Source organism: Protopterus annectens, chromosome 8.part0, assembly GCF_019279795.1.
Source record: "Protopterus annectens isolate FY-2018-M chromosome 8.part0, PAN1.0, whole genome shotgun sequence".
In the NCBI taxonomy this organism is placed as follows: Eukaryota; Metazoa; Chordata; order Ceratodontiformes; family Protopteridae; genus Protopterus; species Protopterus annectens.
In genome coordinates, this window is record NC_056741.1 from 332,207,379 (window position 1) to 332,230,965 (window position 23,587).

Sequence of the window (23,587 nt, forward strand, 5' to 3'; positions counted from 1 at the left end):
GCCAACATGGGAATGGAGAAAAAAGATTCTGCTGATAGGGATGATTGTAATTAGGGATACAGACAATAGGCAAGAGGGAGCTGGAATTTATTGTAGAAAACTGGTAAAAAAGCCAAGGTGCTGGGAGCAAAGAATTAGAGAGGGGAATGTAACAGAATGGGAGGAGGCCAAGAATTTATTTGGACTGCAAGATAGAGATTGGTATTGCCTTGCCTATCAAGGATTGATGTCAGACTATAGGTAAAGAGAAAGAAGTAGGGGGATCCTAAGTAAAAGACCAGCACTGACTGAGTTTTTTTTTGTAGCATCTAGAACAGAAGCTGCTGTTAAAAAAGGAATAATTAGTAGAACATGCAAAATATTGCATGGTAACTATAAGAATCAATCAGAGAAAGTTAGAAAGGATTGGGAAGAGTGACTGGATAAGCAATTTATGAATAAATAATGGGGAAATATATGTATGTCTCCCAAATATGAAACAAAGTCTAGAAGAATTAGGATCTTTGCTTGGAAGTGTTTACATAGGTATTTTTAATACCCCAAGTAGACTCCAAAGACATTTTCCTCAGGTTGACAGCAAATGTTGGAGATGTGGTGGTGAAGAAAGAGATTACTGGGAACATATTTTCTGGGAGTGTAATGAGTTGGCAGACTTTAAAGATTTCCTGCTGAATGCTCTGTCAGAGATACTGGGTGAGCAAATTGGTGTAACTAAGGAAATTATTTTTTGAACTATGATACAGAATAAGAATTGTTTAGACATGGTAAGACCTTGCTGAGTCTAATTATGTTGGCTTCCAAAAAATCAGTTACTAGAAAATGGAAATCAAAAGTCTAAACCAACTCTACTAGAAGTAGTGAATATAGTAACAGAGATAAAACAAATGTAATTGAGATATTTAAAAATGGTAAGATCAAACTATATAGGAAAATGGGAATTGTGGGAATATCACATGCAGAGGAGGAATGAGGTTTAAAAGAAGGCAGGATTTGAACAAGCCATTTAATGTTTGACAATGGATAGATTATAAGTGAATATGTAATGTTTACAAGTACAATTATGTCAACATGGCTTGTGATGTATGTTTGCAACTAAAATTGTCAGTATGGTTTGTTTTCATTTACATAAATGTATGATTGCCTATGTTATATCTTGTGATGACCGTGCCCTAGCTCAGCAATCAAGGAGCCTCAGTCCTCACCACAAACACCAGGGAGGTCGTCTCCTAGAAGAGGAAAGGATAAATAATACACACAGTAAAGTACAATTTCCCTTAAGTGCACACAGAGATCACAGTCAGTCTGGGGCTGTTTACTCCCTTGCTCTCCAGGTCCCCAGTAAGACTCCCTACTGGCACAGCTATAGGGTCCAGATCTCAGCCTCCAGTACCCTCTCTGTCCAACCAGTGCTTCGTGTCCCTGCCCAGGTAGCTGACACACACCCACACTTTGAGATAACTATTTATACAATTTCACAGACACTCCTGGGAAAGGCTGACACAGAATCTCTAGCTGTGTCCCTTTACCCAGACTGTATGGTAGCAATTCCTGCCACCACCAGCTAATATTATCAGCTACCCAAAGGTCCTTCAAAGGGTGTCCAATTATTACTGTGCAATATTATTATCCAATTGGTAATGTGATTATTCAGTCTAAGGCTTATTAGAGTGGCCTATTACGATAACCTCTATAAATATGCAATGTACTCTACAGCCTATCACTACACACACTGGCCACAGGTAAAGGTTTTAAAATATTTAATAATAAATAATTAAAAGCACAAGACAATATTACTACACCACAGAGATATCTAAGAGTTCAGAGATAACACAGAAACTTAAAATAATACAGTAGGACAGGTCTGAGGTCAAAGAAAAACACTTAATCTAACTTTCTAATCTTTATTCTTAAGAGAAAACACAGTGCTATAATCTTACTTACATACATAAAGTGCAAGCAGTGCTGGGGTTGATGGTCCAATACAAATGGCTTCAGTTTCTCACTGAACAATAGTTTTTTTAAAACACTAACAAACAGCTCTGCTAAGGCCCCCCCCCAGATTACATAATTTTAACACATAGGTTTTCCCAGTATAAACATTAGATCATCTTGACACTTAGTCTGGTGTTCCCAGGCAAACAAACTGCATTATTTAGCAAGCTAACACCTGCTCAGGAAACTACAACAATAAAAGACATTTCACATGTATACTCTAGCAATTATTCCTTAAGTTAAGACAATAGAAAGAATGTGTTCAGCCAGATGCTTCGGCACAATTTTTTAGATAATTGTAACTTCAAAGAACATTTGAAATGCTTGGCTTGATTTTCCTTACAGCTGATGGCAATGTTGCAACAATCTTGAAGTTCACATTTTACAGTGTTTTCTTTCATTTAAGAACACCAGCCTGTATTTTACATTTGTTTATACAAATGATAGAGTTATGTATCAAATTCTATTTGGCTCAGCTGGCAGCCTTCGCTCATCTTTCCCCAATCTTCACATATGTGATAATTTTATAAAGATGTTTCTTGTTTAAAAAAAAAGAAATTTCATAAGAATATAGATACTTCTTGGCTACTATTCTTCAGTCATCTCATATGAGTTAAGAAACTGTAGTGTTGATTAAGAAATGGTGTTTTTATGGTTTTGTATATTTCCTGGTTATGTTACATGGCTTTAGAGTTTTATAGATACTGCATTTTAATTGTTGAGGGGAATGATTAATGCATACACTTCATTCTATGTTTAATTTTAGTACTACCTTACTAATTACTAACAAATCTTTTATAGCAGTCACCATGTTTTCAGCATTAAACAGGAAACTGAAAAATAAATACCTGTTGCTGGTACCAGGTACCTGGAATGGCAGGCAGGAAATGAGCATAACTGGGGAAGATTCTCAAGCACTTAAAGTATCCAGAATGTATTTCTTCTCTCTGTGTACTTTATGGAGATAAAAAATAGATTGGTTGTTAAGAGTGTTGACATATTTCAGAGACTAAACTAGCTAAGGTGCTGGACTTTGATGCACTAAGTTCATAAATAACATTTGGGCTTCTCCACAAAACACAGCAAATGGTATAGCAAAAATAACAAACATTATTCTCAAAAAACAACCAGAGTAAATGTTTTCATCCTTCACTGGGGACTTCATTAGATTCTGACTATCTGGAAACATTTGGGCTCATTGTAAGTCTGGCAAATGTACTCATAACATCAGTGGTAGGGTGCTACATATCCAGTGGGGAAAAAACTCAGGAATTTAATTATCTCTCTATTTATCTTGTTGGAAGGGATACTTTCATAATGAATTGACCCTTCATTGGTCCAACCTACTGAAGGGCGGTGTACTAACTGATGCAAGTTGTTGCTCGTTCTACAGAAATTAGATTAAATATAGTATGATAACTATTCATATGCAATTTTGTCAGCCAATATATGTTAGCTGGTGTGGTCAGCAATGTGAGTTCTCCACAGTGGCTTTCAATGGGTTCATGGGTGGCCACACCACCTGATTTCTCATTAAACACTAGAAGCTAGATGTGCAGTCCTGGGGAGGATCAGGCTTTTACATGGCTATTCTAACAAGTATCTGTAATTGTTTGTCAACCATTGGGTATATCAGAATTGCATTGGATGCTGTCATAATTTATGATTTACTGTTGCAGTAACCTTCAACAAAGAAGACGACATCGCTATGGGTAAGATACGTATCATAATAGAAGAGCTCCATCAAGTTGTCACTGTAGTGATAAATTTACACCTCGTCCATCCTCTGGAGGATTATATGTAATTACTGGCTCCCTCATGTAATTCCAAGACTCGTAAGTGCAATCCCCAGAATTATGAAAAAAGTCAAAAAATAGAGGAGACCAGCAAATATCAGACATTACTATTCTCCTTGGAGTTACTTTTTGCAGAGGACAAGCACTCCTGCACCCCCTAATGTGTGCGTGGGGTAAGTCTTCCCACACCCCCTATATTTATATATAGCAACTTGGCATTCAGCATTTCTCATAGAAGGGCATGGTCTAAGAAACAGCAGTCTCGGTCTTAATATATTTAAGTCTGCATTTTCTGTCATTCATATGTTTGTGCTAGGCTGTTGATCCAGTAGGCCAGTTGTAGCCTAGCCACCTGCTCCCACATTAAAATTTACCAAAATATAAAATTAATACGAGACCACCTCACAGGATGACTTACTTTGGATCTGGTTAAACCCACTTTCTATAAAGGCTTAAGGGGCCAGGCCAGAACCCCAACAGGATGAATTACCATGGAACTAGTTATATGCCCTTTCCATGAGGGCTTGAGTGACCACAGTGGGGGTATACTTAGCAATGCCCGTGTGGTTGTTCACGTTACACATAAAAAGGGTCATGGACCTATTATGCTTTACATCAAGGGGGAGTTGATTTCATAAAAGAGGAATTCTCTATGATAGCTACTTATGCCATCAGGTCCTATTTATATTGTGGTGGAAGTTCAAATCTCCTAAGTGGGCATTTAGGATGTTATTAGTTTTGTGGTTATGAAAGAGGCCACATAGGACTGGATCCACTGAAGCTCTTGGGGGCTGGACAGAGGTCTCCTATCAGAAACTGACAGGACACAGAAAGGAGTGAGAACATTTGAAGGCAGTCAGGATAGCTCAAGGTGGGCATGTCCTTGATTGTTTTAGTAAGGAAATGCTGTGATCTCTCAAGCTGGGTCATGTGCTTAGATAAATACATATTAAAGGTGGGCATTATACTCTATAACTGGCCTGATAAGTGAGGAATAGACGAGGTAATGATTTCATTGGATCTAATCTTGTGATTAGTCTGGCTAAATAAAAGGACTTCCTAACAGCAATGGTGATGTGGTGCTCAAACGATACTTCATTGTAAGTGAAAGTAACCATCTCCCTAATGACAGGAGCATGGGTGCCTGGGTTTGCCAAAGGACCCAATGCTGTATTTCTTGGCATTTAGTTTGAAGCAGTGGTCTAAGCACCACTTGTTAGCGAATCATTTGGGGTGTTTATTACAACTCCCAATTTGCAATCATCAGCAAACTTCATCATCAGCATGGGTGTAATCTGGCATACTATCTGTAAATATTTTAATGTCTTTTCATCATCTCTCAAGCTGTGTTTTATTATGACTGTCAGGGTCATTAGGTTATGTCACTGACTGACTGAGATCACTTTACAATATAACTCATTATGCAACTTGATTAAAAATACGTATTTTCTGTCTGAATGATTACTTTCATTTCTAGTAGTGGTAACAGCTTGGGAAGATGTAAACTTTGTTGAGCAGCGTGGCATTCATGTGAGTTGATGTGTACAGAATAGATTTTAAATGGGTACAACAGCAGGAAAGCTTGGATATACAACATCATTTTCTGCCTACATCCATCATCAGTAGTAGCCATATTTAAATAGTACTACTGCTAATTGTTACGTTTCTGACGGGTGCCATTCAAAAGGTCTATGAACATGCACTGATACAGATGATGGTGATAATATTATTATTGTTACTAAATAATATTCCAGCATACATTGACAAAGTTAATATATGTTTTTACTGTCGCTGCCTAAGGAAATACTAATGTTGTTTTTATGCTATGCTTAGGTATAGGGATCTCGAGTGATTGTATTTCTTAACAAGGACTAATGTTCTGTTTTTATGCTTTTCTTAGGTATATGAATATCGTGTGATATTGTTACTCGACAAGGACTAATTTTGTATTCTTATGCTTTTCTTAGGTTTAGGGATCTCGTGTGATTGTGTTTCTTGACAAGGACTAGCGTTCTCTTTCTTTGCTTTTCTTAGGTATACGAATCTCGTGTGATATTGTTACTTGACAAGGACTAATGTTCTGTTCTTACGCTTTTCTCAGATATAGGGATCTCGTGTGATATTGTTACTTGACAAGCACTAATGTTCTATTTTTATGCTTTTCTTAGGTATTCGGATCTTGTGTGATATTGTTACTTGACAAGGAGTAATGTTCTGTTTTTATGCTTTTCTTAGGTATAGGGATCTCATGTGATATTGTTACCTGACAAGGACTAATGTTATTTTTTTATGGTTTTCTTAGGTGTAGAGATCTCGTGTGATATTGTTACTTGACAAGGATCAAAGAATGAGCATTTCAGATGTTTTTATTGAATCTAGCAGTGACGTTCCTTGGGCATCCTGTGATGCAAAACATCGTTTCTTGTCTGTTGATGAACAGCTAACAAATTCGTATTCTGGGGAATGCTGGGATACATCTCCAATACCTGTGTTAACGAAATCTCACTTGAGGGCTTCACTGCGACTGCAGGATCCATTCAGGCGCCATAGCTGGGAACCAGGAAAACATATGCAGGATGATGCAGATTATGACCAAAGAAGGTATGGGCACTTCATTTCTACTAGTTGTTTGTTTTCCACATGAAGTATCCACTGAAGAGGTCCAACTGAGCTGTCAGTATCAGCTAGTCCAGTTTTGCTATTCAGATTTCACTCTTATCCTTCAGCCTCTAACAAAAAGTACTTTCTACTAGTAACGATGGGGTATTTCTGATATTTACTTCTCAGCTATAAACACTAACATCCACTCTGGCTTAACGTATTACTTCAAATCTGGTGTCCAGTACTTGCAAATTCTTTTGTCACTTTTTTAATTCCATTATCTTTCACCCCACTTTCCGGCACTGAATATCGTTGGCATTTTTTAGTATGCATTCTTTTGTTATTTATGTATTATATGGATTTCGAGCATCTGGGAGTGAGGCGCTTGTAGAAGACCTGTATGAATTTGTGCTGCTATTACAGACATAAACTAGTGTAAATAAACACATCTTGTGAAATTCTTATGTGGAGACAACCTGTATAAAATCTTGTGCACACATATCCAACAAGCTTTACCTGTCCTTTTACAGGATCTTGCAACACAAATAACATTAAATTCCACATTTACCTAATATTTGAAAATAACATCAAAAACATAACCAGTGTTATACAAGTATATGACTGATGCAGGTAAAACACAAGGGATAACAATAAAAAGTACAAAACTGTAATTTCTCTGTATTAGATTTTAGTACTGTTTTAATTTTAGTGTATGCACAGATGAAGCCAATGATGCAAAACTACAGTAAATTGCATTATGTAAATAATGGGCATAGTTCTGTTAAATTTGCAAACAGTGTTGAATATACAAAAGTTTCTTAAAAGATGGGGCAAAAAGACTCTTCCTGGGCAGGTAAGTGGAATGGCTACCTTAAAGAACAAATGCAATGCATAGAAATGCTAGTCATCTTTCCTGCTTTTTATACCTTTCCAAATAACTCTCTCCTTCCACACAAACCATGCATTAAAAGTTCCCACTTAAAAATTATTCTGAAGCTTTTTTCAAAATGCCTTTGAGTGTTAAGCATATCAAAAGAATTTTAGCTCTAAAATGTATTTATTGGAGTCTAGATACTAAAAAAAGTAAACATCTTCACAGCTACAGCTCAACATAGTGCTAAACTGTAATAAATCGAGTGCTGTTGTAAATTACAGGGTTTTCTGGTTTCCTTTAAGAGCTAATCAGAAAAATTCCAGTGTTTGGGTGGTAATGTCATCAGCTCACTGAAGTCTTAATTGCTTTACAATTTAATCCCTGGGTGTTTGCTAAATTAATCTTAAAATAACAGTATAGCAAAGTATTTATGAATTACTAATAGAATTCCAAAGCACTGTTTAAAAAAGTAGGACAGAATGCTCTGGTGTAACAAGTTAAATGTTAATTGTAATGTGGTTCTAAAGTCAGCAAAACAAGCTAAGAAGACAGTCAGACAGCTCAACAATACGTAGTTATTTGTCAGAATTAGAAATCAAGCTCCTATGGTGTTCCACTGCAAAAAACAGCCTCTTGTCTGTCCAGCGCTCGTTATTTTCTTAAATAAAGGACTTGGATTCCAGTTTTTGCTGTTGAACTCCATGTATAGCCGTCTCTTTTCAGTGAACAACTTGACTCTCCTCCACTTCCACAGGCTCCTCCAGAGAGAAAAAACTGATTCTGTTTGACTAATGCTTTCTCAACTAAATGAAAAAATACAGGACCACCAGGAAGGAAGAAACCTTTAATTGTGCAGGATACAGGAGCTTAAATCTGCAGTTGTACTATCTGTAGACCTTAATAGCTAGCTGAAAAGCCACCCTCTTTACCTGGTTTCCAGTGCATGATTGTGATCTGCAAAGGCCTTACTTGCTTTAGCTTGCAGTAACTCTCCCAGAATCTGTAACATGGAAGGTACATTGACTCTGAATTAAAAAAAAAAAATAGAAAATCTATCAAAATTGACTACGGCATTAAGTCTGTCCGATATTGTGGGAGATGGATATATACTATTTCATTGAATGGGCAGAAGATTGATGTGTGTAATATCTATGTCATAATGTCTAAAACAGAAAATAGACTGGTACTGCATACGCTCTGAGGATTAACCCCTAGAACAGGCAAAACCAGAAACAGGTGTTTTTGCGGGAGAGCAAGCTTCCTTGCATGCCCACACCACCTGCTAATTATGTACTAACTCTGAGCTCTTACAATCCCTGGGGAAAAGGAATATTCCCCTACTCCGGGATTGTTGATCTCATGCATATGTTGATGATCTATTTCGGTTGACCAAGTGGTGTCTACCAAATGGACATTGATCTTGTGTCCATTTGACCAAAGATAAGTAACTCACGGGAGATATAAATGATGAGCATATTCAATTACCAACTGCCCCCACAGGATACCAGTAGACTCTGTTAATTTCTCCAGCAAATTACTAGCTTCTTCCAATTCTGGTTTGCCAGAAAGCCTGATGTTCTTGCACCAGCCACAACCCTCAATATCCACTAACTTTGACTATAAATATTCTATACAGTCTTACTCAAATTCCTCTCTCTCCTTAACTTCATTTTTTGCATCTCTTGTCATCAACAAGTCACACTTGTTATCTATGCTTCCCATGATGGCTTGTTTCTGATGTAACACCAGTACCTGCACAAAATCCAGATTTTCCTGCTACTGGGCTGCACCTTATGGTTGAGGGGATGTAGGAAGAAGCCTACTTTGAATACTTTTAGACTTTTGGGAGGCATCCACAAACATGGAGATAGCCAGCTTAAATATATACATTGGTTTAAATAAAATACTTTCTCTTAAAAGGGAAAAGTGCACATAAATCCCTATTTATGCAACAGGAAAGAGGAGAATAAAGAAATTCCATGACTTTTCTTATACGTATCCTAACCTGAAATTCCCCTTCATTTGAAGGTTTATTAATTAAGCATGACCTAAATTTTGCAACAATTCCTCACTGGCCTGTAAGTAGTGCTTTTGTTCTGTATGGGAATGCAAATTTTCATATACACATATATATATATATATATATATATATATATATATATATATCAAAAGAGTTTTAAAGTTTGGTCAAACAGTGGAATTCATGATACGTTACTGAGTAGATAAGCTTTATGTGCTGAAGTCTGGATGCATTGTGAGTTTCCCGTACTTTTTGGTCATGGATGGAGTGGAATAAATATATACATGATACAAACATATATGGCTGCAGCTCATAATGTGAAATGTTTTAAAGTCCAAATGTTTTTGTTTCCTTGATTTGCCAGCTTAAGAGACTGAAGTCTGATAATGTCAGCTGCTGTGTGTGAGATTACATTACAGCAGGGACTGGGAAATGGCTCTTTCTACACTGTTACTAAATCTCAAGAGTTGGTATATATATTTTGCAAGGAGTGTGGGGTGCAGGATGAGGGGGGCTTGACCCCTGCATAAAACTTTGTTTTGTGTTTTTTTCTCATAATTTTGCAATGTGATCTTTGCAGATCAATGTTTTTATTTGCTCATGTGACAAGTTTTATATATATATATATATATATATATATATATATATATATATATATATATGTGTGTGTGTGTGTGTGTGTGTGTGTATATATATATATATATATATATATATGTGTGTGTGTGTGTGTGTGTGTGTATATGTATATATATATATATATATATATATATATATATATATATATATATACACACACACACACACACACACACACACGTGTGTGTTTGTTTATATGTATATACTTCTGGTAAGGCATATTAGGTGTGGGCTGATATCAAGAGGAACAGACAGAGAGTGCATCTACATCCAAGGTGTCAGTGACAGACTGTCTCCAATGTTGACATCATATGACATGCAATCCTACTATAGGTTATACCCATTTAAAAAGATGTTAAGTTCTGTTTTATACATGTACTCTGCATCCTCCCTCTAAAAGGAAAACAAAGAAAACATCTCTGATTTATATACGGTATGTTAATGTCTTAAGGCATTCTAAGCCATCATGTTTATAAATTTATAAGAAACAATACTGTGTTCAGGTAAGAGTACCATCAAGGAACACTTATTCCATCCATTGCAGATCAACCATTCCTTTTCCTTCCCAAATGTCTAGGCATAGATTAAATGCATCTAGACATTTCTGGATTGTTATCATAATTTTCAACCGGTAACCGTGGTGGTGGTGCTGCGGTAGTGTTGTCGCCTCACGGTAAGACGCTGTCCGGTTCGATTCTCAGCTAGAGCGTCTTCTGCGTGGAGACATGCCTGATTGGGCATACCTTCGTTGAAGGTTGTACGTCAGGGCTGGTAACTCGGCATGTAAAACTCAACTACCAATCATTAGTGGACCGGAGTTCCGCTGTGGCGACCCCTAACCGGGAAAAGCTGAAAGACACAACAATATCATAATTTTCAACCGATTCCAAACAACAGGTGTTTTTAAAGTAATAAATGGCTGCCTCAATCCAGTATTAAATGGGATTCATTTGTAGTTTGAAATTATTAAGTCTTTACCCTGATATATTTAAACATAACTGTAAGGATCATGAAGTACTTTATAAGCCAGAATAAATTTACTTATTACATACTGATAGTGTAAACTAAATAAATGTATAAACTTGCAATGTTTACCATAACTCATATGTTTTCTTTATTTTCTTAGTGAACCTTCTTTGCTCACCTTCAATACTTTTTATATTATTTTTATTATAAAGACAAAAAGCAGTATTATATTCTAAAGTTGGACTAATGTAGGTATTATATTGTGCAGTTAGGTATCTATGATCCTGAGTGGTAACATTTTTTTGTCATACCTCACAAATGAAGCATTGCTTTAGTTCTCCTGTTATACACGTTCTTTAAACCATAATTTATTATTAAACAAATACTTGGGTCTTTTTAGACATCTATGACCTTTAATGTCAGTTTTGAAATGTAGATTGGTTTGTAAATCTTGGGTTTACCAAAATACATCACTGCACATTTAATTCTAATCCAATATGAGACCAGTCAGTAATTATCAACAATGAAGTATTAATCATTGTATAGTTTTTTGTTAGTCAGCATAATGACAGGTTTTAACTCATCTGTGTACTTGCTAATCCAGCAATGTTTATTTGTCGAGAGCATGGCAAATACAATATTAAATGAAACAGGACCAAAGACTGAACACTGTGGCACTCCAGCACTTACTGGTAGTAACTTTAGAATTATTACCAAGAATTGCCATTGATTGCACTCTCCCAGATAACCAAGGCGTTATTCATCTGATAATATAGGGTTTAATAACAGCCTTAACCGTAGCCTTATAAATTGCTAAATGAGGCAAGGAATCCAATGATTTAGACATGTCTAAGTATATGAAATTAGCCAGGGAAATCTGTTTATAAAACTCAGTAAGATTAGTCATAATTAATCTTCCTTTGCAAAAACTATGCTGATGAATATCATATGATTCTAATTTATTCTTTATAGCAATTACATTAATAATACATTTCTCAAAGCATGTATTAGTTACAGAAGTTTGTGATATCAGATGATAGTTTTACATTTCTTCTCTGCTATCCTTTTTATAAAATTGTGTAATATATGACATTTTCCAAATATTTGGAACAAACCCTAGTATGTAAAAAATGCTTAATATGGTAGCTAGTTTAGGGGCTATTGAATTCTTAATACTACATAATAAATTAGGAGGAATTTTTATCAGGATTTATCAGGACTCGAAAGAGTTTTTGTATAAACTCTACAAATCTTTTATAACACTTGCATCCTTTACATTTACAATGAAGTAATATTTCATGAAAACTGAAAGGTGTGCACAATTTTGAACTCTGCAGACCATTTGAATAAATAACATTCACTGTTTCCTCTTCAGACACAGTCAGTATATTAGAGTTTCTTTTTATAACTCTACCATAAGTAGAATACTAAAGACCTGGGCATTTGATAGTACAGGATGTTTCTACGCTAACATATTTAACTTTCTAGTATGCCTTGAAAAACATCTTTAATGTCTTATAAAAATGAAACAACTGGACTCTGTAACTCTGTTGTACTTTATAATGAAATTCTAGACATTTTTTTCTCTATGAGATGATGGTAAATTCTTAACTCAGAAAATGAGAGTTATCTCTTGTTTCTGCAGAATATGAAGATATCTTGTTTGATTTATTGGGCATCTTGTAGAGATGTCTTCTGTTTCTTTCATGTATTTGTGAATCCATATATTCATCCTAGCAGGATCTAAGCTCTTTATCTATTGCACTAACTGTAGGTTGCATTGATTTTTACTCTGTTTTGTCAAGCCTTTTGATGTTTTGGCATTTGTATTACCACACTATCCATTTTATAAGAATACTCTTTGTTTGCTTGCCATAGTACATTTTGTTTTTACAAATATTCTTTAATAAATGAAGAATAGTTGTTGTTGACTGAAATGCCAAATACTTACTATGTACCGCTGATTTCAGCCTTCAACCCTTTGAAAGATGAAATGGTTAGAGACTTATCTCCTGCACAGGTTAATCTTTGTACTTGAAAATATATAATCTGCTTCTGTTGAAATTTCCCATTTTCTCAATTTGTTTTATGTATAGTTTGAAAAAAAATGATGAAATTATTTACTTTAAAATCATGGGACACTATCTTATACATACCTTTTATGGTATCCCACAATGTGAATCAGTAATTCAGAAAACATTTATGACCATTAAATTTGCCATATCTTTTTTAGCAGGAGCATTTCCATGTGTTTGGAATAGTAGCCTTTGCAGAGTAAATATTAACGCTCTTTGTTTTGGAATAAATCAGCTCCTGTTTTGTTCCATAGAAGCCTGGGTAGTTCATGTGGAATAATTTCTTCTCAGACATTCCGGTTCTGGAAAGTAATACAAGTATCAGACTCCCCATGCTTTGGAACAAGATTTCAGTATACATCAGGCAAAGCCCCTCACTAGCACTCTTCAAGAGAAACCTTTATGGGTGGATGGGAAACAGAAAATTTACCCTGGGGATCACTGCAGTGGCTCTGCTGGACAGAGGTGCAGGGAACTAATGGCTCTGCTGGTCAGAGGCACAGGGAACTAATCTAAGGGGGTGGCAAAAGCCAACACACTCTGGCTAGGCTAATAAATGCCCTTGGACAGATAGCCTAGTACTTACTTATGAACCTATTACCATTTTGAATCAGGTTCTGTATATGCTCTGACATAAGGCCTAAACAGAACACCATTTGCTCTTTCTTTAAATTTAACCATGCTTAAGTATTACCCATTTATTTTATGAAGCACTGTTTTCTCTTGTCTGATTTGAAAAATTCTACTTTGAGCAGCAGTCTTTACATACGAGACAGTTAATTTCTATATGGATACTATTACTATATGCTCTTAGAAGGTGAAGATATTTGTTTTTTCCACCCATTCATAATAACTTTTTTTCAGAGATTAAAACACTTACTCTTCTTGGTTTTATTTATTTTGTTCCTTTAGCTTAACGGTAAGCTTAGATAACTCAAAACATTTACTTATCATGTACCATTAGATATTAATTATGTCCCTGCATATGTTCTTCACTGACTGTATCAGATGTATTTATTTGTTTCCTAAGCTTATATTCAATATAGTTATATATTTTTTTCAGATACAGTATCATTCTATGTGCTTGTATACAGCAATTGTTTGAAAGTATGTTGAACTGGCTTGTGGTTTGATTCCACAGTAACAGTTTTTTCATAGATGTCATTAAATTGTTGACAGCCACAAAATTTGCCAACATTTCATTGTGTAGTTATGCATATCTTATTTGTGCTTCTGTCAAAGCTCTTTTTTTTAACCTTTGCATAAATTTGTTGGTACTCTACCCAGTGCCCTGTCTATCACTGGGTTTACCAGCCATCTACTTACCACCCCTGGACTTTCTGGGCTGCCATGAAGCTTAAGGGCATATGCTGCTTTTTTTTTTTTTTTTGCTTTGTATGACTCATTCTGTTACTTCCCCACAACTCATCTGCATTCACTCACCATTGTTGGAGGGCTACTGCCCTCCTTGGACCATGTCTTCCCTCAAGGAATATCATCAATGAACACCTCTCTCCTGGGATGGGCTTGTCAATTCCTTCATGCCAGCACCATAAACACCTGAGATGCTAATAAAACCCAGGTCATAATAGCCATAGTTAGGGCTTTATTCTTCTACTCCATAGTGCTGGCTTTTCAGTCAAAGTTCTTGTTAGATATTATGAATATAAGGCTGAAATTAATTCTGTTGTAAATATGCTGAAAGATAAAGCGTGGAGTAAAACGTTTGCTTGAATATATGTATAGAGTTTAGCAATGTAAAATGTGCATTCATACTGTATGTATAACAGACATGCTTCTCTTCACAGTATCAGAAAAGCCTAACAAAGTAATATTGGACATGATTTTCTCATGTTTGCAGAACAAGTATCTAAACTCAGAAATACGTGATGTTTTTTCTATAGGAACAGCTTGTACAGATGTTTCCTTTCAGATTTCTGTTAATGGCATCCTCACATCAGTAAAAGTGCTTACAAGTAAATCACAAAAGGACAATAGAAAAGTCTAAAAACAGACATTATGTGACTTCCCACAGAAGGCCAAAAAACATACCAAGAGGAAATAATCTATGTGCGTGACTAGCACTCTGTATAACAACTGTTGTAATTCAGTTATGTGAGAAAGGGACAGAGAGAGGTATTTTGCAGAAGTCATCATTCATATCTGTAATGAAGGAAAACTTTGTAAATATATGCTACAAACTAAGAAAGAGTATGTGTCGTTTGTTATAAAATAAGTTATTGGTAACAGTGCTTATAGCTGCAAAATATATTTCTTTATCAGTGTGCAATTTGAAAGGCTTGGTGCTTTAAACAGACTACAGATGGAGTCATGCAAAGCTCTGTGTCTCTGATTTCAGCAGTAAACAGCACAGCAAGACTGTGTGTCTTAGGAAGACTTTGGATCCAGCACAGCATAGGAGAAGAGCATGCAAATTAAAATACATTTTTCAGTTCTGGGTGTATATGGACCTGGTACGTCATGAAGCATTAGGACTACATCAAAAGCTAGCTGACTTGTGTTAAACTGAAGAAGAACTGGTTGAGTGACATCAGAAAACTTAAGGTTGCAGCTACTGTAGTAAACATTTTGTACATTTTAAAGTTTTTTATTTTTGGGTTGCTCTGAAGACAACAGCAATTGACATCATATTTTGATAGCTCCCTGAATAGTATCTGATAAATTGAGAGAAAACTTTAAAAGACACAGAATCATTCTTAAAAACTGCATAAGATTCAGATATTACTTGTGTTTGTTTATATAACTATAACACTGATCTTCTCATTGTCTGGTTTCTGTTCTACCAGTTTTAGAGTATGACCCATGCAATAAAACTGAGATACATCTATTAGACATTTATCTTGAATGAGTTTCTGTCCTTCTGCAATAGTCTGACTGCCTGCTTACACCTTGAGCTTATTTAGTAGAGCTCTATTTAATCAAATCATCAATAAAGTTCTCAGCATAATCTAAGCCCTCTGTTATTTCAGCCACAGCTCTTAGGAATACTTCAGTCACTGAAGACATACCAGAAGGTAACCTATGGAATGTCTGCTTTTCAAAGGGACTGTTAAAAGTATATGCATTAGAGCTAGTGTCATGTAATTTTATTTGTTAGAAAGATTGGTTTTCATCCAGTAATGAAAAATACATAGCACTAAGCATGCTTGAATCTCCTTCCTCAATAATTTACAGTGGTCAGTGTTCCCTTTTAATCCATATGTTGAGAGCTTTAGGATCTTGCATACCCACAGTTTGCCTGACTTTGTGGCTATTACCATGTAATTCACCCATTCAGTTTGTTTACTTTGCTTAACAGTTACACCACAAAGTGCTGTTCTTTTTCAATCCCACACTGTTCTTCCCTGAATGGAAGAAGTGCATTCCTCAGTGCATATATCACAAAGCATTGCTTCTAAAGACATCTTAACACTGTATCCTTCAGTGAAGCAGCCAAGACCATTGAATAAATAAACATATTTTGTAAGGTGTTATCAGAATCTACCACAGACTTGTTCAGATCATTTGTTTCTTGTTCAGTGTTTGCCTGTTTAACTCTCAGTGAACCACTTGTATTCTTTCTATCAAGGATAGCTGACAATTTTGACTCTGATTTCTGTGTTGTGAACAAATCATTAACATTTAAACTGTTTTCCTTAGTGCCATTCAAGCAAAAAAACAGGCATTCACATAATTTAATCTAAACTTTTGTGTGCAGGATTTCCTATGATTAATAATATCTTACTTAGTTGAGCTATGGCTTTGTCCCTACCAAATGGTGTACTGCTATAGTCATCCCTCTCCACAAAGGAGGAGCGACTACAAACCCTGAGAACTATCACCCCATTAGCCAGACAAGTTTGATATGCAAAGCTATGGAACACATCATCATGGACCTAATAAACAAAGATATAGGGAATCTCCAAACTCTGGATCCCACACAGTTGGTTTTGTGAAGGGTAGGTCATGCCTGCTCAACTTGGTCAACTTCTTTGAGTCAGTCACCAGAGCTGTGGATGAAGGCAAGGTGGTTCATACAGCCTACCTTGATCTGGCTATGGCCTTTGATATCATTCCCCACTCAGTAATCATAGAAAAACTCACTAAGGTAGGCATCAACCCCTATATCACTAGGTGGGTTGCAAACTGGCTCACAGATAAAACCCACAGTGTGAAAGTAGTTGACTCCAAGTCAGACTGCTGACCAGTCATGAGTGGAGTCCTACAGGGATCGGTCCTGGGTCTTCTTCTGTTTGGTATCTACTTCTCAGAAGTCCAGTCCAACATGCTGACAAAGTTCACAGATGATTGCAAGTTCGGAGCCATTATTAACTCCCCAAGTGATGTTGACATCCTACAGAAAGGCCTCACTGAGACCAACAACTGGTGTCAGAACCATGGACTTAAGCTCAATGCCAGAAAATGTGTCATCATCCTTTTTGGGAAAAAAACAGTTCCCATGAACTACCCACACCAATGGTAGTCCACTGAACACAGGAGGTGTTATAAGAGATCTAGGAACACAGGTTGACAGCAACCTCTCTTTTGACCACCACACTGCCAATGTGGTCAGAAAGTCCTTCTATGTGGCACATCTCATTACTAAGGGTTTTGCATCCAGGAAGAAAGAGGTCATTGTCTCCCTGTACTCTTCCCTCATTAGGCCAGTGATCGAGTACAATGCCCCATTTGACATGTACCTCACTAGACACCTGCAACAACTGGAGAGACCGCAAAAGTACTTCACAAAGAGGATCCTAGGCCTTAAACACTTGTCCTATATGGACAGACTCAAAAAACTCCAACTATTCTCGGTCTCATATTATATACTTAGAGGCGATCTCTGCTTGACTTATAAAGCCATGTCTGACACAGCTCTGTTAGAAATGCTACATCTAAAGAAATCCCAATCCCTCCACACCACATGCTCCAGAGACCTCAACCTCATTACCACAATATACAGAATGTGCTGGACGTACAGGTTCATAACCCAGAGACTGCCCATGCTATGGAACAGACTTCCCATACATGTCAAACAGATCACCTCACTGGCCCTCTTCAAGAGAAATCTTAATGAGTGGATGGGAAATAGAAAATTCACATTGGGGATCACGCCAGTGGCTCTACTTGACAGAGACACTGGAAACTAAGGTTGGGTGGCACAATGCCAGGGTAGTCCTATGGACTAGGCTTGTAAAGGCTCCAGGGCCATTAGCCTAGTACACACCTGTGAATCTATGAGTAATTGAAACTAAAATGTTTAAATGCTCATGTGATTGCTCTCCTAAAGCATAATTCCTAATTAAGTTGAATATATTATCTAACAATTGTTTTTGCAGGGGGGAAAGCCCCTCTATACCTCCTGATCTTGAAATATCCATACGCAAAAATATCACAAACGTGAAAAAAAGGGAAAAGGTTAAAACAAGCATAAACTCATCTTCCTCCAGTTTTCTGACTCCTACAAATGAAAAACAAAGCACATTGTACAAATCATAGTAAATTCTAACATGCTAATATGTTGATAAACATAAGTACATAATTTTTTTCCTGTAATTTTTTTGGGTGCCAACAACCAGCAGCATAATCAACTATAGCACACCATTCCATGCTTTCTCTTGTACTATCCTTTTTACAGTCATTCTTACCAGCAGTCACATTAGCATTAGAAGCTTCCATGCTGCCTGTTTTGGAATCACTCATGTCACCTATTTCATAATAGTGTGATCTGCTTTATGCCCAGATACTGTGAATTCTCTTATCTATGTCAGGGTCTCTGGTAAACTGCTTGACCAGAGCCAGATCATTGTCAAATGGAACCCTAGGCTTTGTAATGAACTGAGCTCCCTCATCAAAACAATATCTGATTACATGGCTGTGTCTTCAAAATTATCATAAAACACTGTTCACACATCAGTGTGCATATTATTTTCTTCTTTACTTTTATCATAATCAAATAATTGGATTTAATTTAAAACTGCTAGTTCACATTTTACAGGAAAATATTGATAGCCATTTGCTAAACAAAATAAACAATTTCTCACATTGAAAACAGATTTAGCATGAGCAACAGGAACATTTTGTTCCCTTGAAATTCACATTCATTAAAACTGCATTTAGCAAACAATTAAACTACAAGATATCTCCTTGGATTTGTAGTCAAATAGCATAAGGTGAAGCACTAATTAGCTGCTATGTGAAGGGTGCAGTAATTCAAAAGACAAATGTGTAACTCTTTTGCTAACAGCCTGGGACAGCCCACTGAACAGAAGTGTTCATTTTCAGAAGTCCAGGTGCATTGCCTACTGAACTGATTCACACAGAAGACAAATAAAGATTGAGGGAGTCAAACCCTGCACTGCAGAAAGCAACTCATAACCTTCCTCATCTACATTAAGTGCTAAACTATTGTAGCCCAAACACAATGCATTTCACACCTATTTGCTGCAAAAATAAGCTAAAATAAAAACAAATTTATAGCTAAAATATTAACATTAAATTCATAGACTTCATGCTGTCCAGTATATTTACAGCCAGATAACAAAGATACTGGCAGCAGTCACTAAATCATAAGGAAACCAAGGATCATACACAAAGGACACAACTTGCATGATGATGGCCCTGTTTTCTTCCTTCCTTTACAACATAAGTACACTGAGATGCAGGAAGCAAATATTTAGACACACGCGCAAACACACACATGTATATTAAGTATATGTATGTATATATATATATATATATAGAGAGAGAGAGAGAGAGAGAAAGAGATACAGATGGACAGACACATACAAACACACACACACACACACACACACACACACACACACACACACACACACACACACAGCAAATGCTGAAATAGTGTTCATATCATTTTTTATGTAGTAAATACTGGTACAGGCTTTTTAAATAAGAAATACTAGTATCGGCAAACAAGAGATAATGATATGACTTTTTAAATAAGATCTAATATTATCTCCTCAATACATAGGCCTGAGGTAGCAGGTCTGTTTTTCTGAACAGTCCAGTATTGTAAGAAAAAACTTGTCAGTATTTAAGGAAAGACTGCAAATGAAACATACATCACTTTTCTGGTACTCTTTTTTTTTAGCTAAGTCTATCATTGGATCAAATGCTGTTCATTCAAGGCAATAATAGAAGAGCAAAACAATGCAGCTAAGACTAGGCCCGATTGCATACAAACAGGAGTGGATTCAGGTAACCGGAATGGTAGATGTGGGTGGGGCAGTTTACTTTCTTCTTTTTTTTTTTCTTGCATTCATGGGGCCCCCTGTCAGTACCAGGCCTTAGATAGCTGCCTAGGTCACCACGTGCTGGATTTAGCCCTGTATATGACCTAAACTGTTTGACTAGTTAGCTGAATTTTCAAAGGATACTGTTTACAACATAAGCTATTACTTTCTGTACCTGTACTGACAAGTAAGAAAATCTGAATCAGTGGTTTCAGATTATATATTGAATAACTTAGCAGATTGCTGCAGCTAATACATATGGCACAAGGTAGTTCCATTGCTTTAAACAACATGTCTGATAAAACTATATATCCTGCAGCATTAACAAGCTTAAAAGTAATGTTCCTACCTTGAATATTCAGTTTATCTGATCAAAATTTAATTTTTTATTTTTATTTAACATTTGTTGACCGGGAAAGTCCGACTAGGTTCCACAGAGCCTGTTTTCAGTGGAGACCCAGGGAGAAATGCTCCAGATGCATGTCTTTGGAATGTGGGAGGAAACTGGAGTACCTGGAGGAAACCCACGCAAACACAGGGAGAACATGCAAACTCCACACAGAAGGCACCCCAGCCGAGAATCGAACCGGAGAACCTTTTGCTGTGACAATGTTAACCGCTGCACCGCCACATTGTATGATCTATTCCAAGAATACATTTCTACTGCACCCAAGGGCATTTCTTCCTTTCATGGCCCATTAGCTTCATCAGAATTTATTTATTTATTTGAAATTTGTTGACTGGGAAAGTCCGACTGGGTCAGGAACCCATTTTCAGTAGAGGCCCAGGGAGAAACGCTCCACAAAGCATAAACAAAAACATTTTACAAAGAAGAAAACAATTATACAAAGATGAAAAAAATCATACAAAAATGAAAAACATTTTACAAAATTGAAATACAGTGGTCAGAATGCAAATCTTATGAATTAATTATTTGCATCTAAACTTTTACAAAATAATAATTGAAACTCCAAGAGTTGAAAAGAGTTTATTGATTCAGTTATGATCATTGAACTGCCATATATCAAACCTGAATCCATACCTCATGCATGCAGCATTATTTATAACTGTGCTTTTGTTTCTAGGTGCCACACCAGATTACTGTAACATAATTTCCTTTTCTATTTCACTTGTAAGCTTTCAACATAATTGTGTCCTCATCAGTTTCTGCCTTTATTTTACATACTTCCAACTCTTCATGCAGTCCTTTCAGTTGAATATATATAGTTTCACCTACATACAGCACTCTGTCCTAATGTTAAATATGACTGTCTTAGAAGTTTTCCTCTGAATCTGACCTCATTATTTATACTGCCACAGATAATTCTGTTTCGTATCACTAAATAATATAAGTCATCAAACACATTCTGTCTTGCTGTAGTTTTAAACACTGATGTACTTATAGTTTCTTAGCCTCTTGATTTCTGGTAATGTCTTGTATATGGATTTTTTTTTCTTTGGCTCATAATATGCTTGAAATGAGTGAGTGTGCCATCCCCTGTTATGCTGTCCCTCAACTTTTAAGGTTGAAGAGTGAAAAAAAGTACCATTCCTAGACCTAACCAGTTCTCCTCACCCCAGGAACAGAGGAGCAGGCCAGCAACTTAGAAATGAGGAGCAGCAAAAAAAAAGTCCATTACTCAATCTGACTAGAGCTCCTTATCTTAGGAGCAAACAAGTAAGTCAAATCCCTTTCTACATTCCTTAAGCAGCAAAAAAGGCTCTTTACTTTAAAAGTCCCTTGCTACAAATGCAGCAACTGCCTTGTTACAATTTAAATACCCCACATGGAGCTCTGATGGGCTTTAGCCCTGACTGTTAAAGCACTGTCTGCAGTCATTTCTGAATGCTGGTAGTGCGCCACTTCCTGATAGGCCATCTCCTGATCAGCATTGCTGCCTCCTTCACTGCACACTTGCTATGCTTCTCTATGAAACTGAAAGTTCAGCTCTACTAACCAAGGGTATTGCCAGACATATGTCATGTACACTATAGTGTACACTTTCAAAAAGTAATTTATTTGTCCTACAACTTATTTTGTTTAATTTGACATACTTATCATTAATATGAGGCTGCTGTCATTTAATTTGTGTTGTTGGTGATGGAATGCTGGTTTGTTAAATATTTGAAAGTGAATTGTCACTGAATATCTGTACTGATTTGAGTACACATGCTCATTAACACTGCATGCATGAGTGAGAATGTTTTTAGTTAAGTGTACTAGTATCAGTGATGACCCCTCTCTGGGCCAGAAATCAAGGAGCCTGAATAATCACCACTGACACTGGAGAGGGACGTTCACTTGGCATACAAATAGATACACACAGTATTTCCAGATAAAGCTCTCTGCACCAAGTACAGTTTCCCTTAAGAGTACACAGGGAGCATACTCAGCCCCGGGGTCTGGATTTTTCTATATCTGTCTCCCTCCAGGTCCCCAATAGGAATCCCCTCTGGTACAGCTGTAAGGTAAGGTCCTCACCTGAGTGTCCTAGCCAAATCTTCCAGCACCCTCTCTGTGAAACCAGTGCTTCATGTCCCTGCCCCAAATAGCTGACACACACACACACACACACACACACACACACACACACACACACACACACACTCACATTCACACTATGAAATTAGATTTTTTCATACACACACCTGGGAAAGGCTGGTTCAGATTTAACTGCTATGCCCCCTTCTAATCAGCCAAGGATGCCCAATTATACTGTTTAATATTAACACTAATACAAATGGTAGTAGATGACCAAGACAACTAGGCCTTCAGGAGTGGCCCACATAGTGTCACCAAATAAATATAAGCACTCTCAAAGGTTAAATACATTTTAAAAGGACCAGCCACAATAAACATTTTTAAAAATATTTAATAATAAATATTAAAAGAGCATGGAAATACTGAATATATATATTTACAGTAAGCCACAGAGTTCAAATCACAGGAAATATTGAAAATAGCATTGATAGATAGACTCAGACAGTTACCATTGCCGCCTCACAGCAAGAGATTCTCTGGTTCAATTCTCGGCTGGGATGCCTTCTGTGTGGAGTATGAATGTCCTCCCTGTGGTTGCGTGGGTTTCCTCTGGGTGTTCCTGTTTCCTCACACATCCCAAAGACATGCAGTAGGTGGACTGGACACTCTAAACTGGCCCTAGGTGTGTGTGTGTGTGTGTGTGTGTGTGTGTGTGTGTGTGTGTGTGTGTGTGTGTGTGTGTGTGTGTGTCTTCTGAGGAAGGTTGGGTGCTGGGCTAGCAACTTGACACCGTAAAACTCCACTGCTAATCACGAATGGACAGATAATCCACTGTGGCGACCCCTAACCGGGAAAAGCCAAAAGAAGAAGATAGACTCAGACAAATAAAGAA

At 36.8% G+C, this 23,587-nt stretch overlaps 1 protein-coding gene across 1 annotated transcript in view; it reads left to right on the forward strand.

The window, feature by feature from the left end:
• The window catches only part of LOC122808789 (A-kinase anchor protein 13-like), a 1,176,608-nt gene that overhangs the window by 453,612 nt on the left and 699,409 nt on the right, over positions 1–23,587 (forward strand). Inside the window, exon 2 of the mRNA XM_044079825.1 lies at positions 6,091–6,389. Within this exon, the coding sequence (XP_043935760.1) occupies positions 6,136–6,389 (254 nt within the window). The 5' untranslated portion in view covers positions 6,091–6,135. The remainder of the gene's footprint in view (positions 1–6,090; positions 6,390–23,587) is intronic.